The 16517-nt window shown below is 43.8% G+C and overlaps 1 protein-coding gene across 1 annotated transcript; it reads left to right on the forward strand.

Moving 5' to 3' along the window:
* The first annotated feature begins 866 nt into the window (after window positions 1-866).
* On the forward strand, window positions 867-6264 carry CTSL (cathepsin L). The gene is made up of 8 exons (XM_054810908.1): window positions 867-1019; window positions 1496-1631; window positions 1982-2104; window positions 2186-2341; window positions 2680-2904; window positions 4466-4634; window positions 4967-5084; window positions 5855-6264. Exons 1-8 carry the CDS (start codon window positions 1015-1017, stop codon window positions 5952-5954), a joined length of 1032 nt encoding a protein of 343 aa, XP_054666883.1. The 5' UTR covers window positions 867-1014; the 3' UTR covers window positions 5955-6264.
* The last annotated feature ends 10253 nt before the right edge of the window (window positions 6265-16517 follow it).

Genomic DNA, 16517 nt, shown 5'->3' on the forward strand with positions numbered 1-16517 from the left:
TGGTATCACAGTGTTTTGCAGTAGAGATTACTGAATGCTACGCATGTAAACACTAGCCACGCTGGTGATAAAATAGCTGACTTATCAGGCTTGGGTCCAGAGGCAGGAAAAAGCAGTTTTCAGACATTAAATTATGGGGGAATAAAAAGGACTTTCCTGGAAATGCTTCTTGTACTGGTGTAACCACCAATCTGCTGGGACCGCCATGCCAGTGGGAGATACTCCCTCATACGTGAGCGGTGCCAGCATGTTCAACAAACCCTGCGGTGTTTAACAAACCCTGCAACACGGCTGCAATGGCAGCAGCTCTCCCGCGTAGGAGCTGGCCCCGGCACAGTCTGCCACCCCTCTGAGGGGGCACAGGCGCGCACCCTGCCCCGCTGCCCTACGGCTGGGCGCCCAGGGCTGGGGACCACCACCACAGCGTGGGAGCGGCCTCGCCGGTCTGGCCGAGCAAGCGCCGTCAGCAGGAACGTGGGACCGGGGCTGGGTCTGCAACTGCAAACACCTCACCATTTTTGCCTTTTTTCTTCAGATTTTGTTTTTCTTTAGGCTGCCGTTTACTCACTTTAAGTCCTCCCTAGGTTAAATTCCAACCGGCTTAGTGTGCTGCCACTATCTCCAGCCTGCCGGCACTCATAATAAATATTTAGACAAACATTGCCCAACATAGCGGCTGCAGTGGTGCGGGATGTCCCCAGGGCGGCTCCACATCGTCTTCAGGAGCTCCGGCCACCGGGGCTGCCCCGGTTCGATGGCCTGGCGGCGGCGGCACCTGAACCGACTGCCCTCGTGCGACAGCGGCCAGCTCCGCCGAGGCCTCCGGCCCCGGCGCAGACCCCCGCCCTCAGCCGCGGCCCAGGCCCTGGCGGGAGGGACGGCCCGGCGGGGCGAGGCCCGGCGGGGCCGCCAATCGGCGCGGCGGGGCGGGCACGGCCACGGCGGCTATAAGAAGGACGGCGGGGGCTAAGCGTCGCTGGGTTGGGGAATTTGGAGAATCGTGAGTGGGGTCGGATGAGGTGAGTCGGGCGCAAGGGCGGGGGGAGAGCGAGCGCGGGGCGGACCCGCCGGCCTCAGCTCCGTCCTTGTCCTGCGGCGGGGCGGCTCCTGCCGGGGGAGGGGGGCGCGGGGGCTGCCATTCCAGCCGCTCCCCCGGAGGCTGCCGGCCACCCGCTCTGAGTCCTTGTTTACAGTCGCGGCCGAGGGCCCCCCTCCCCGGGGGCGGGCGGGCAGAGGCCCGGTTCATGAGGCCTCCAGGAAAGGCTCGGTGAGGGCGGTCAGCCTCCCTACGTGTCCGCTCCGGTGGGCTTGTTTCGGGTGCGCGGTTTGCTTTTCTCTCCTGGAATGAGCTTGTGAAGGGGAGGAGCACAAATTGCGCGTCGGCAAGCAGGCTCGTTTCGGGTCTGGCATCACCCTGCGTGCTGAGGCCTGTGGAGCACAGGGCGGCTTGCCCGCGCCTTGCTCGGTCTGACCGCTGCCCCTCCGCTCCCGGCAGATCTGCCAGCATGAATCTGTGTCTGACCGTGCTCGGCCTCTGCTTGGGACTGGCCTTCGGCGCTCCGAGAGTGGACCCCGATCTGGACGGCCACTGGCAGCTGTGGAAGTCGTGGCACAACAAGGACTACCATGAGGTGAGCGCCCGGGGATACGTGCTCATCTCAGCAAATACCGAGTGCAGTCAGCTGGGCCCTGCCAGCTGAGTCATGCCTGCTTTGTTTTAATGCTGGCGATGGTCTGCGCTTGGGAAGGATGATCCCTCTCTTCCTCGGTCCCTTTCCTGTTTTTGTGTATTGACTCAGCTGTACTGGACGCTCTTTTGTCATGAGGGTGGCAAAAAGGCCATGTTTTAAACAGTGTTCAGACTTCTTGTTTGAGTAGTCCACGCTTGCCCAAGTATACAAGCCATAACAAAGCCCATCATTGTGCAAGTGAACTTTGTTTGAACTTTCTCCTTGAAGTATGTTGTTTTCTGGCCCCTCAGAGAGAGGAAAGCTGGAGGAGAGTGGTGTGGGAGAAGAATCTGAAAATGATTGAACTCCATAATCTGGATCACACATTAGGGAAACACACCTACAAGTTGGGAATGAATCAGTTTGGTGACATGGTACGTATAGAGCCATGAAACATACAGTTCTAAACAGCAGTGTGTAATAGGTGGTGACTGTATGTCTTGAATTTTCTTCAGACAACTGATGAGTTCAGACAGCTGATGAATGGCTATGCCCACAAGAAGTCAGAAAGGAAGTACAGAGGATCCCAGTTTCTCGAGCCCAGCTTCCTGGAAGTGCCCCGATCAGTAGACTGGAGAGAGAAGGGATATGTAACTCCAGTTAAAGACCAGGTATTCTCTAATGGTGGATTTTTAACTAGTTACAGGTTCAGTTTTCTGCATGCTGCTTCCACTTCCTTAGAGGAAAAACACTGTGGACTTGTTTAATGAAGGAAGCTTACTGAATTAAGTGCCATTTTGCTAAAATTGCTCTAGGATTTTTGAGGAGTTCTGTACTAAATGTCTAAGAACTGAAAAGGCTGTAGTACCTTCATATGTACATGCTAAGTGTGTGAAACTGAAGTTGGACTTGCGGCTTTTGTGTTTTTCATGTTTAGATCTGTGGTAAGGGAAGTATAATTGCCTAATCTGTCTGGATTTGTAACTTGTGATTTCATTTCTTGCTTCAGGGTCAGTGTGGCTCTTGCTGGGCTTTCAGCACAACGGGAGCTCTTGAAGGGCAGCACTTCAGAAAAACTGGCAAACTTGTTTCACTGAGTGAACAGAATCTGGTGGACTGCTCTCGTCCTGAAGGGAATCAAGGCTGCAATGGTGGTCTCATGGACCAGGCTTTCCAATATGTGCAGGATAATGGGGGAATTGATTCAGAGGAATCCTACCCATACACTGCAAAGGTAAGTGCAATAGCTGAACTTGTATTGCAGGTGTCATGTACTTTGTGTGGCCAAACTATGTGTTGGGAAACTCATACCTAGAAAGGAAAAAGTCTAAGGTGCAATCAGTACATCTGTTCTTCCTGTTGCATCTTTCCTAAGAAAACTAGAATGACTGCTAGCCCCAGGAGGAATCACATACTGCACTGGTATTTGAGGTCAAAATCTTACCAGACCAGTTGGAAAAACTAGAGCAAACATTTTTATTCCTCCCTCTTATTGCTGCCCTACTATCAGGGATCATGCCTTATCTTGGTTGACACACCAAACCAGAACCCAGCCCTTGTCAACAGTGCTGCTTTGTTGTAGGGGTGGAATTCAGCTTCCTGTAACTGCGCTTTTATGGGGTTGCTACCCATAGACAGCTAATTCTTGCAGCTAGTGTGATGTGTTTTTTAACAATAGTTGTTGGCAATGCCTTAAGTTCTACTTCTGAACTAAATCTGTATAAATGCAGATAACGGGCAGACTTCTAAAATGCCTCTAATGATCTACTGAAAATTAAGCAGACATGAGAGGACAAAGGAGCAGGAGTAAATTGTGGTATCACTTTAGAGCCCATGGTTTGGGATCTACCACTTGAAGCTCTGCTCACTATAGAGTATTGTCTTGTGGCTTATTCTGTGTTGTCTGAATGTGCAAGAGCAATGCCATTTGTTATGAGCAATATAGAAGCCTTTGGATTTGGGTTCCTGTTCACTTGCATCCCTGCAATCTCAATTTTTTCCTCATCTTGGCTCTTCCAGAGATCCCAGTTGGTTATAGGAAGTGCTTAACTTGCTAAGTGCAAAAAGTAAGCAAATGAGGTGTACTCTGTGTTCCTTTAGTTGGGGTGAGGCAACATTAGTACTAATCTTACCACACAGCTAAGGGAGGGATGTGCTTGCTTCAATCTGTTTCAATTTCACATGGCCTGACTTCCAAACTAGGCCTCTCTCCCAAGGTAAATGCCTGTGACACCAACAGTTCAGGTTTCACTACAAAAAAAATAATGCGAAGAAGTGCAAAATACATGAACTATGTATTACCTGTATATAAGGTCAAGCGATACAAATGACTAATTTCCAAATCATTCTGCACAGTTTTTCAAACTGACAGACTAAAATTGTGGATTTTAAGTGCTTGCTCAATGAGCAGTTTCTGGATTGCTTTGTAATTAATGAATACTTGGCGCTCTTCCACTAGCCATTAATGCATTCTGGGCTTCTTTCCTTGCTGAAAAGAGATTTGTCCTGCCCACCAAAGGAGGCAGGGTTCCAGGATGTGGTGGTCCTTTGCATTCCAGTAAAGTTTTCCTTTTGGACCCCACTGTCCTTTGCCTTTTCTGTAACTTTGAGAAACTAAAAAGCAGCTCCTGCGTTCTCCCTCTGCTCTTCTCCTCCTTTCAAGGCACTGCTGAAGCAATTGGATTATCTTCAGCCCCTTGTTTTTAAGGCAGCAGTCACAGAATGTCTGGTAGTTCCTGTGGTCGCTTGTGTGTTAAGTGGAGAACTATGTAATAACTAGGGCTTTCTTTATTTAGGATGATGAAGACTGTCGCTACAAGGCAGAGTACAATGCTGCTAATGATACTGGCTTCGTTGACATCCCTCAAGGACATGAAAGAGCTCTCATGAAAGCAGTAGCAGCTGTGGGTCCTGTCTCTGTTGCTATTGATGCAGGCCACTCTTCGTTCCAGTTCTATCAGTCAGGTGGGGATTTGTTAGAAATAATTTGTTAGCAGAGAACTCTTTTTTGAATACTCAGTGTTCATTACCCTTCAGTTTAATATGTGGAAAAAAATCAACTATGATCTTGTGACAAAAGACGTAATTGGGAGTCCAGGTTCTCCACACTTCATACTTCTCTTGCAAATGTGTGTACTTGTCCTTCAGTTTCTGCCATGATACACTTCACTTATGACTCCTTTCTCTGACTCTCAAGAAGCTGTGCAACATTTAATTTGAAATGCACAGAGCTTCTGGTGGGGGAGAAGGGTTTCCTGCAGATGAGCTTGTTCACATGTGAACTTATGCCTCTGCAGGTATCTACTATGAACCAGACTGCAGCAGTGAAGACCTGGACCATGGTGTTCTGGTTGTAGGTTACGGCTTTGAGGGGGAGGATGTAGATGGGAAGAAATACTGGATTGTTAAGAACAGGTAAGATCTCTCTCTGCCTTGTACCTGTTGGGGGTAGGGGAGAAGGGAAGGTAGTTTGTCTCTTGTAGTGGCGGGTGGGGAGACAACAGTAATTAAAATCTGCACATGGAAAATCTGGAGGCTGTTCTCAGATTGTATTGTATGACAAAAGTTAAACCTGACTCACACTGCTGGCAGCCTAATAAAGTAGGCCCAAAGCAGCAAACTTATTCTTTGGCTTTTTCAGTTAATTCAGGGGAGCTCAGTACTGGAACAGCCTATGAAGCTAGTAGATGTTAAAGTGGTGGCACAGAGGGGAGCGCGAGGAAACCAGGTTGTATAATGGATTTTTTGGGAGTGGAGTGCTGCTTGTTTGTGTGAAATAGGGTGGCACTTCAACTTTAAAGGTGGACTTACTTCCTAGTTTAGAGGGAAAACAATAAATTAATGCCAAAGGGCATGTCACATGAGCTTGTCTCATGTTCTCAGCATTATTGGGGCACCACCCTCAAATGCTGCTTGCAGTCTTGATCCTCCCTTAAAGTTGTCTGGGAGCAATGTCTGAGCTTTAGGCACCTGTGATCCAGGATTGTGCACCTAGCAAGAGTATGGCTGCACCCTTTGTTTCTCTGAGCTTGGGGTGAAATTGCTGGAAAGCACTTTAGTTTGGCTGCAGCCATCTTGATTTTTCTCCACAAATATGGAAGGTGGCAGTTTTCAATTAAACACTTATGGGGGGTGGTGGGGAATAAGTCTCTTCTGAATATGCAAACAATCCCTTCTGTTTTCAGCTGGGGTGAGAAGTGGGGTGACAAAGGATATATCTACATGGCCAAGGACAGGAAGAACCACTGTGGAATAGCAACAGCTGCTAGCTATCCGCTTGTATAATCTGAAGACTGAACATTTCAGTGCAAGAGGGGATTTAAACTAAATGACCAAACCCATGTTCACACATGTGGTAGACTTGTATCCTTCAAAAGTGAACTTGATTTTTTTTAAACTTTTGAAGTATGTTTTACCTGTTGGTGATATGCCACTTGTTTTAAATTAATGTAAATGTTGGTATGTAAACAGCTTGTAATATTGCTAGCTTTTGACTGCTTAATCTAACAGATTCTTCTTTGTATTTTTCCTTTTTTTAAATTGCAATGTGCCCAAAGGTTTACTTTTTAAATAAACACTTAAATTACAGTGTGTACAGATGTCTTGGCTTTTTGGTCTCTTTTCCATTTGGGTCTCCTATCAAATAGGCATCCTAAATCATATTACTAACTGAAGCCTATATGCATGCTTCTTCCTTGGTTACTAAAATGCAACCCTATCTGGGAATGGCTAACAGCTGTTGTAAAATGGAGTGTGGTATTTGTGACAACTTACTTAAATACATTTTTCCACTTCCAATTTTATCAACTGAAGCAGAAGTGACTGAATCTGACCCTCATTCTTTGAAACTAATTGTTCCCTAGAATGTGTCTGTAAGTGAACTTTGGCTTAGTCCTGTGACCTAGAGGTGATACAGTCTCTGGTTCTTTGTACTTTGTTACAAAGATCTTCAGTCTTGTTGTGTCTCGTGTGCAGCGTCTGCTCTCTGATTACCTCTAATACCATTAATGTTTTCTTATGGCACCTCAAAGTACCATACTTCTGTAGTTACAACTTCCATAGTTAGAGCGGTTGTCTGCTTTTGAGCATTATAGGCTATGGCAGGAACACCTAAAGCACCTGGGCTGTTCAAAGAGAAAGCTTGTTTCCTGAGATGTAGTACACTTAATACTATCTTCCCCCTACACCAGCTTTGGGGAAAAGGGGGGGAGGGTGAAAGGAATGCTGTTCGTATGGAAAGTGAAGTTGGGCCACTCTGTTAATCCCTGGATAGTTGATGGCTGACTGCACTGTGGTGACTTACACTGTACCTTGTACCTCCTCTTAGAAGAGGACTTTTCTCCTCTGTAGGTATTTACTGCTGAAACATGATTACTAGCTGTTATGTACTGTTTTTTAGATATGTTTGGGGTGTCAGTGGTTTATGCAGGGGAGGATGAGTTCATAATACCAAGAACAACGTGGGGGGGAAGACTTGCCTTGTTGTTTGGGTGCTGACCCCCTCCCTCTTCCATTTGGGATGGAGGGGAAGGAGGCTAGTTCTGCAGCTTAAGTAGCACCAGTTGAGAATTTATGGACCCATAGGGTTTCCTGAGTCTGATTGCCTTGCATGCAAGGGAACAGTTGGTAGTCCAAGTTACTGAAGCTGAGTTTCCTTGTTTTAGATAAAATAAGTCTTAAACTTGCATTTCATAAACACTTTTTGAAAGAAAAACAAAATGAGGTATCTAGAATAATCAAACTTACTGTTCAGTTTTGAGTCTGTCCCTGTGCTGCTTATAAATGAATTCTTTTAACCTGAATCTCCCTACACACTTGTTTTTAAAAAGGAAGAGTGCCTCTCATCCCAGTGGCTATTTAACAAGCCACGGAGCAGAAATACCGGTTACAATTTAGCTATTAAGCTGACTTGCTAAGCCTGTTATGGAGAGCATCCACATGCCTTGGTGGAAGCTATGGAGGAAATTAATATGGAGGTCAGCTGGTGGTCTTCTAAAGGCTTATGTTCAGAAGGAAATGGCAATAGTCTGTACATTCAAAATGGGAGACAAAATCAAAATGCTGCCAGGGAAGTGACTGTGTAAACTCCTTATGTAGTAGCTCTTCTTATTCTTGCTGCCCCAGAACACTAAGGTGTTACTGGTATTCCATATTGATTAAAACAAGATGATCCACTGCAGGGTGAGACCAGGACAAAGCCTGCTAGGACTTGAACTGCTGCAAAAAATGGGCAGCAGGGAAAGGCATTTGCTTACAAAGGCCGAGGTTAATAAAAGTTGCTGGGAAAAGCAGGCATTTTTTATGAACAGAAGGGAAATGAAAAGCAAACAACTTTCCAAAGCATATGCACATAAATGGGAACGTAGCTCACAAAAGGCGCATCAGCCTCTGACTTTTTTAGAAATAAAATATGATAATACAGCTATTTGTATCCATTAAAACTTGCTGACTGTTCTGGCTGAACATTCTCTCTTCTGAGTTCTGAATAATCCAGAAAGAGACAGGGTAAGTCAGGTCATGCAGATAACTCAATATTTACACAGTCTTCTTAAGTAACAGCTTCACCCAGAATTGCCTTACATGACGCTGTAAACATTAAAATTTTGTGTAAGTTGCAGTTACGCACACTGGTAGAAATGTAAAACCTGTTACATTTCAATAATTATGTTAAATCTGGTTTTGTGATTCCACTGCAGTGGCCCTATCTTCTGTAGAGCTGTTTCTTCTTTCATTTACTTTAGAAGTACTATTACAAAGTAGCAAATGATTCTATAATAGTGTATGTCCTGTTGGAGAATGCATGATTTCTCTTCAAAGTTGTTCCTTTCTGAAGATGTAGCAAACACGGGTTACGCATGCACACACAGAAAGCTCCTGAGGTGTTCCCAGAAAAGCTCTTGATGAATTTTTTCCAGGCTTTCTTTGTTTTTATATTCCTGCTGATAGCTGAAGTTGCATTTATTACAAGATGTATTATTTTTAAAGATACTAGTACACATGTCTTATCAGTAAAATGTCCTATCTAGATTGCCCTGTTTAGACCCTAAATTACAGCTACTGTTGTTGTTTATGGAGTCTTATGCATATCTAAATATGTGATTTGGCACTATATTACATGGATGGTAAATGGAAGTTCTCTACAGTGATAAAGCTTTGCAGTCATTGCTTGCTTTCATCTTCATTGTGAAAATGAACTGGTTTATTTAAATTTAGGAAGAAAAAAGATTTTGCATTTGGTTTCTGTGTGCTGGTGCTTCCTAAATGGACTGTGCTTGTCGCAAAGGCCTCGTAAGAATAACAGTTTCTCTGATCTGCCTGGTGAATGACTGTACTTATCAGTAGCCGGTCATGAGTTTCTAAAGACAAATACTCTTGAGGAAAGGAAAACCATGAAAAGAAATGATTCCACTTACACATGAAGTGCTACTTCTTTAAACTCCAATGAGAAATTAATGTAACTGTCATGTAGGAAACTTTCTTTTCCCTTTAATAACAGTCATTTCCTCATCCAATCTGTGACTGCTAAGTAGAATGGAATTTTGTCTTTTTCTTAATGTGTGTTTTCATCTTTGCTAATGTTAAATCAATTTCTGAACATTAACAGTGGAATAAATAAGCTTATTACCCCCTACACAATCCATGCAGGTAAGTAACTTTCAAAATATTTTGAAGGACTACAGGGAAGCAAATGTGATGAGTTGTATCAGTGAAGTTTGACTATAGTGAATGATTAACTGATGGTCTGCATAAGGGCACTCGGCAAACACATCGTTCTAAGACAACTGGAGGTATAGGAAAATGGGAATATCCACTTCAAAAAAACAAGATGACAAAACCTCTAGCTTCTGAACAACAGTTATGCAGTATTTGCTTTTTAATTAATCTCCTTGATGAAATAAAAAAATCCTTCCATGTATCTCTTAAGCTTAATACCCATTAATCAGTTTTTACATATTAGAGATTAACTGCAATTTCTGGCTACTAACCAAGGAATTGAGCATACCCTGATGGCTGTGATAATGTAAGCTGATGCTTCTGCTTTCTAGCTCTCCTTGTACTTTATTAAGGTATACAGCAGATGGAGAGCCCATTTTTAATTGCAGTCTGCCCCAACACTTCTTGTTTGGAAGTCATAACCGGAAATGCTAAGACTTAGCTAATACATTGTTTTGAAGAAAGAATTGTTTAAGATGAAATCACTCATGGGGATGTTTTCTCTCATTCTGTAATCAGGGCTTTATCAAATCATTAGTGAAATTTCAAGTAAGTGCAGGGGTACCTGAAGGATTTTGAAGAAAGGATATAATCAGACACAAAATTTAATTTGCAAAGATTCAATTCACAAAACCAAACCTAGCTGACATTCAGTAAGGCTCATCTGAAAACAGGCAAGGACCCCTACCTGAAACTTCACTTTGGGGAGGAGGAGGGTTGGCCTCATGGTGGAGATCTGATCCATGGATCAATTAGTTTAGATATATCAGAGGCCCCAGAAGAAGCCACCTTCACTTGCATTCACAGGGAACATGACCGTGCTTTATTTCTTTTTTTCATGCTAAGTTGCATGAAGATTTATTTTTCGGTGGACTTAAAATTTTATTTCTGCAGCATTTTTTGTTTCCCTCAGGCTAGTTAGTGTTTGTTGAAAAGCTACCACCAACCTTGGTGAGTAAAGGGGCAAAGAAAACATGAAGACAGGCATTTATAAAATACATACTGGGTTCTTTTTAAAGTACTTCTTCCTTGTTTTGTTCACTTACAGTTCTCACCACCTCCTGGAGATCTAAAACCTACTTCTGAGTGAAACCTAATAGCCTTTCCTAATAAAGCGATGCTGGGAAACACATGTTTTAGAAATACCACCGTGTGTTATCAAGTGTGGTGCTGCAGTTCTGATACCTGCTACCTTACCTTCTGCAGTCCTTCTGGTTTGGGAAGAAGTGGTCAAAGATGGAGCAAAGTCAGAGAGTGACCTATTCTTCTCCCCAGCCACCTTCAGAAGATGGTGCCGAGTAAGGCTGGCTTTGCGAGGGCCTCCAGGGAAAGATTGTGGTTGGGCTGAGATCTGAGCAAAGAGGAGACGATTTTCCAGCCTGGCAAGGGTTGTCCATATGCTTCGTGACAAGTGACCCACTTGGGACATTCATCTGGAATTGACTTTGTGTTTCAAAGTTCTTTGTCTATGTTAATGTGTGTTCCTCCAGGGCGAAAGTGGTTTAGGTGTGCTCTCCTGGGGTGCCACCAAGGGCCTTCTGAAGCTATTACAGCAATTACTTCATGTGTCTACTAGGGAAAGTTGCAATCTCAGGAATCACAGTGGAAGTAGATTCTAAGTTTTGGTTTTAATGATTAAGTTGATTTTTACTTTTTTTAATTACTAGTGAAAGCTTCCTGCACAGCACGCATGCAGTGATGTAAAGCTGTTTAAAATAAATGCTGGGCTGTTAGACACTCAAACCAGCTTAGGATGTCTGGGAAGTTGATGCTGAAACAAGATGGTGAGAACTCCTTGAGGCTGTAGCACATGTCTTGGAACACACTTGCTTTTGCTTAAAATCCAAAAATCAAATTAAATAAAGGTGGCTTCAGAGCTGCCAAGTCATAGGTGGTTTTCTCTAAATATATCTCTGTAATATATCAGTTTATGAGGCTGGTAATACGTCACAGAAGAAACATAGATAGGGCTGCCCACAGAACTCTCTGAACAGTTCATCGCTGCGTATGGAGATGCCCAGTTTTGCTAGATACGTGTATGCCCAAGCACATACCGCAATCTTTTACCATAATAGCACAGCAGTGCAAGAATTGTGAATGCAAGTTCTTCTCAATAGCCCTCTTAACATTCCTTCTGCTCAGCCATTTTTACTAGTATTGCAGTTTGCTTTCCTCATTCAAGCATGAAGCACTGGCTGACAGCAGGGAGTTTTTTTTGAATAGGAAATACACTGAAAACATCAGCTGTGATGTGAAATTGCATTGGCTTTTGGAGATTTATGGTAATGTTCTCCTGTAGATGAAGTAAACTTCTGTGTTTATATAGAAATTACAAAATCTTGTGTAAAGGTTAAGAATAAATGCTGCTGCCATTTTGCTCTTAGTTGCTCTCTAGTCACGGGAAGAATTGGAGGGGACCTGTGTTTACTGATTCAGTGCTGTTACAAGGTTTGGTCACGTTTCTTTCACAATATAATAGAGCATTTCAGAACCAAACTCGTGGTCACAGAAAGCCCATCAGCAATTATTATAAAGTTTTATTTCAGTTGCATTATTTCCAGGTGCTCTGTAAACCAAAAAGCAAGAGAACCTCCCTCCCCACAAAGTTTTTAATCAAAATGGACAATCAAAACCGCTCAACAGCTGAGGAGTAGACAGAAAAAAGGCTGAAAGCAGCAGCGAGGCCGCTTGCCAGAGGCTGTGGAGCTGATTAGCAGCTGCCCGTGTACGTCTGAGAGAAGGCTAACCTTGTCCTTTGGCTGTATTTTTATCCCAGTGTAGCTGCAACAGAGCTAAAAGGTAAGTATCCCTGTTCTTTTTCCTTCACCGAGTTTAAGTTTCAGATCTATGTTTGCCCCTTCCATTTATGCTCCCTGTTTTCTTTTCATTTGAGCAGTCTCTTTTTTTCTCTTCCTGTGCTGGAATAATAAATCACAGCAAGTTGTTAGGGAGAAAATCGCCCATGCAGGAAGAAAACAGGAAACCAGGCAATCAAAAGGGCAAAACACAGATAGTGTGTCACCCAGTAAATAAGTGCCGGGCACAGTGGTGTCTCAGAGTTTTGCTTTTTGCAGCACGTGATCACGAGGCCGGTGCTGCAGCGGCTGGGTGTGGGGAGATGTTGATTCCTTTCTTTCCCGGGCATGTGCTGACAGTGCATCTGAGCGTTATGCTGAATCAATGAGACATCGCGAGCGGTCGTGACCTGGGCTGGGATTAGGCTGGTTTTGCACATTCAGCCGAGGCACAGCTGGCCGGGTAATTGAGCGGGTGTATTATCTCCTCCGTGGAGGTGTCTCTTCAAAAGCGATAAAATATTCACCGGGTGATCTGCTCAGCAGCTGACAGGAACACTTATGCCAAGCTCCGTTTATTGACGTGTGAGTACATAACTGTGCTGGCCAACACCCTCTACAAGCTGGCTCACCAAACTCCCTTCATCGATCGTAGTGGCCAGAACTGCAAAAGCTGCTACCAGAAACCTGCTCAGCTCCAGATGAAGAGGATCCTGCAAAAACCATGATGCAAATCATTGCATTGTGTGAGAGCAACCCCCCAGGGCAGATCTCAGTGAGAAAACCTGTCACCTATCTCCATGAAGTATTAAAATCAGTTCAGTGTAATCAGATCACATGCTTGGTTTGAGGTCTTTATTTTTCTGTTTTCTGAAACCACATCTGTATTTGCAGAAACCTAGGAACAAAACCTGAAAGCGTTTTCTAGTAGCAGTGCATGGGGTTTGTGGGTATTGTCCATGATGACACAAAGCCTGAATGGTAGGGACTGTCTCCTTAAAACTTCTGGGGTTCTGCGCCTCTGGGTAACCATTTGTGCGCAGATCCTCTATCTCTGTGTTAATTTTGTACGCTACTTCACCCACATTTGGGCCTTGGATATCTCTGGAAAACAGATACTTTTATTTTTACAGTCTTGCAGGAGTTAATGATTTTATCATCTTTCCTCTTGTTAATTTAATCCCTCTCTCCTGTTCCTTAGGTACCAACCACCCTTTTCTCACAATGAGACTAACTAGTTAGTATAATCTATGTAAATTAAAAGCTCTTTCTTTTTCTCTGTCTGTAATTAGCCTGAAGTATACTGCTTGCATGTTATAAATGAAGAAAAATCTTGCCCGATTTTTCCAGAAATATCAGTTGGCTTTATTAAAAGTCCAACAAAGCTCCCTGCGTGTACATTTCATGGAAAACAGAGTAAAATACTGACTTTGGATACAAATGCTCAAAGACGCATTTGATCCAGTATTTCAAACAGCATCTCCATTTCAGCTGCGTTGCTTTCTCAGGGAAGGGTGAGCTGCCTGCACAGGCAGGGCAGCAGCACAGGCCGGCTGGGTGCCGCGAGGCTGGCGGGAAGCCTGCCAGCCCCAACCTGTTCTGTGATCCCCCCATCTTGTGATTGCAGTCACAAGGCCAGCTCTTTGCGGCTGGCTGTTCAGACTAACTTAATTTCCAGTCAAAGTAACTAGCAAACAACTGCTCATTTATTAGAGACTGGTGGGGTTTCTGTGTTTTCTTGTGTTACTGGATACCACGAGGTTTACGTAGTTTGCTTTTATTTTACTTCTGAACTAGGTCCAAAGGTGCCCTGAAATTGGAAATAAGAAAGGTTTGGCAGCAAGACGGAAACCAGTGTTTCAAAAACAAACCTGTTTGTTATATACCTGGTACAATGCGACTAGTATACTTTCCTTTCAGCATCCTCCCCCAAAAGTAATAGGAAATCAAGCTGGTGTTGGTTTATATATAATTTTATGTCAAGAAGCAATTAAATACTGATAGGAAGGCACACGTGTGAACTAATACTTAAACACATGTCTGTTCCTTCATGTGCTTGATGTTTTCATGTGTTTTCAATTTTGTGTCATGCTGATGACTATCTGAGGAGCAATATAAGGCATCACCTTCTGTAGGTGGACGCAGAGTCAGAGCACCTCTATCGTCAGTGCTGGTCCACACCAGCTTCCCTGCCCTTCCCAGCAGCACTGATGGCAGCTCGAGGTGCATCCCCTTTCTCACTGCTCCAACCACTAAATATGGTCTCTGGATTCTTAAAAAAAAAATTAAAAAATGCTACATCTCATTTTCTCAGCTGTCTGGATGCCCTCAGACACCCAGCTGACCATGAAGGGAAGTTGTGGCCCATTATCGCAAGGGCTTTGTAGGCGGTGATGCCCCACCACGGGCACCCTGCGGTTTGTGTGAGAAATGGTCTGAACTGGTATAGCACCAGGGAAACGGAAACTTTAAAACTCTGTCCTGAGGCTTTGAGGAGGACAGTCTGGTGGCAGGGTTGTGCTAGATGTAGCAGAGAACATACGGGTACTTAGGAAAACAGTGCAGGTGCTGTAGGTCAAAGTGGGACTCTGGCACAGAAAATCCACAATTCACACCAAAGAAAGTCACTGCTTTCTTAATCTGCATTTGGAGCCTGCATGGGTTGTTTATATAGGGAAGATACTGCTCTCTTTGTAGATACCAGCCACCCGGCAGCCCACAAACTGTGAGCATTATCATTTAAGCACCAACAGCCACCCAAAAATGCAGTTGTCAGATGGGTGACCCAGCGCTAGCTCCTCCACTAACAGGTGCTTCTGGTGCAAACTCAGGGGAAAAAGAAAAACAAAACCAAACATGGGAAGGCTAGCAGCTGGGATTATATGCAGATTTTGCTGTGAAATCACACTTAAATAAAGGCAACTCAAGTACTTTTATGCTGGCAATAGGGCGCTGAATGACTGACAGGTTGCAGTACACAGAGTTTAACTGCCAGCACAGAAACACAGATCTTAGTCACCAGAGTGTGTATACCCACTGCAATACAAACTTCGTTTCAGCACATCCCTAAAAAGTGGTTGTTTTTAGAGGCCCTGTGATTACACTGGGGAGTACCAAGTCCCTGTTCTTGCTCTGTCCTTAATCATCTCTCTTGGCCCTTTGGAAAGAGAGCCAGGTTACAAGTGATCTTTCTTCTGATGCAGTACTGGTATTGTTAGCTTACTAGACTAGCCTTGATTAATGCTGGTTTTAGGTTTCCAATTTAAAAAATGGCATAAAGTTTCTCAATAAATTGGTGACATCAACAACTGTTGGTGTTCTGTGGAGATTGTGGGGGTGAGACAGAGTGACTCTATATGTATGAAATATACGCATAAATGACTATATATGTATAAAATACATGTATAAATGTATATATATATATACACATATATATGTACATATACACTGTGTACATATATTTTGTTTGCAGGAAAACTGATTTACTAACTTCCATAGTCAGAGTACACAATTGCATTCTCTGGCATAAAGTTGGCTATTACCTAAACCCTCTCAGGTTTTTTTGCTTCCTCTTCATTCTCCAGGATCTAAGTGTTGCTTGTGTTTTGCTATTGGTAGCAGAGATTCGGGAAGCACGTGATGAGGAACATAATAAACAAGTACACGCTGTACTTGCTGATCCTGGGCAGTTGTCACAGCTTTAAAGAGTGCCAGATAAAGACCTGCAGAAAGAGCGTTTTGATATCTGAAGCAGTACTGAAATCACATCCTACCCCTGGGATAACAATACCTAAGGGTAAATACCTGTCCTGTATAATTTTCTGTCTGCCTTTGGTCAGCCTGCTTCTTCTTTATGAATAATAGAACATAGTTGTAAATTTAAAAATCGCCATTGGAGTTTCTTGGCAGAGGTATTTTTAACTCCTCTCTACGTCCTAATGTAATTCACGGAGTGTTCTTAATGAAGTCTTGCACCAGCATGACATCAGGACGTCTAATACTTAAAGTGACCTAACCCCCAGTTTTCACACCCTTATCACTTAACATAATCACACATTTCTTTTCACTACTATTTTTTGCTCTCATTGGTCTATGGATGCCTTCTAGTTTCAGAGCTGATTCCCGATCTCATTGGGTGGTGTCAGTGCTGGAGGTGGCTAGGAACAGCAGCATAGCGTGTATGGAAGGGCAAGCTTCAATCTGAAATGAGAGCTTTTCAAAGTAAAAGAAAATGGAGGTGTAGCAGTGGCTTTGTCACAATAGCTCATCTGTTGCAGAGGACGATGGATAAAGGGGGAATACGCTTGATTTGAGTGTCACATCCGTAGCAATGGTTTAT

This window comes from Grus americana, chromosome Z, assembly GCF_028858705.1.
Source record: "Grus americana isolate bGruAme1 chromosome Z, bGruAme1.mat, whole genome shotgun sequence".
Taxonomy (NCBI): Eukaryota; Metazoa; Chordata; class Aves; order Gruiformes; family Gruidae; genus Grus; species Grus americana.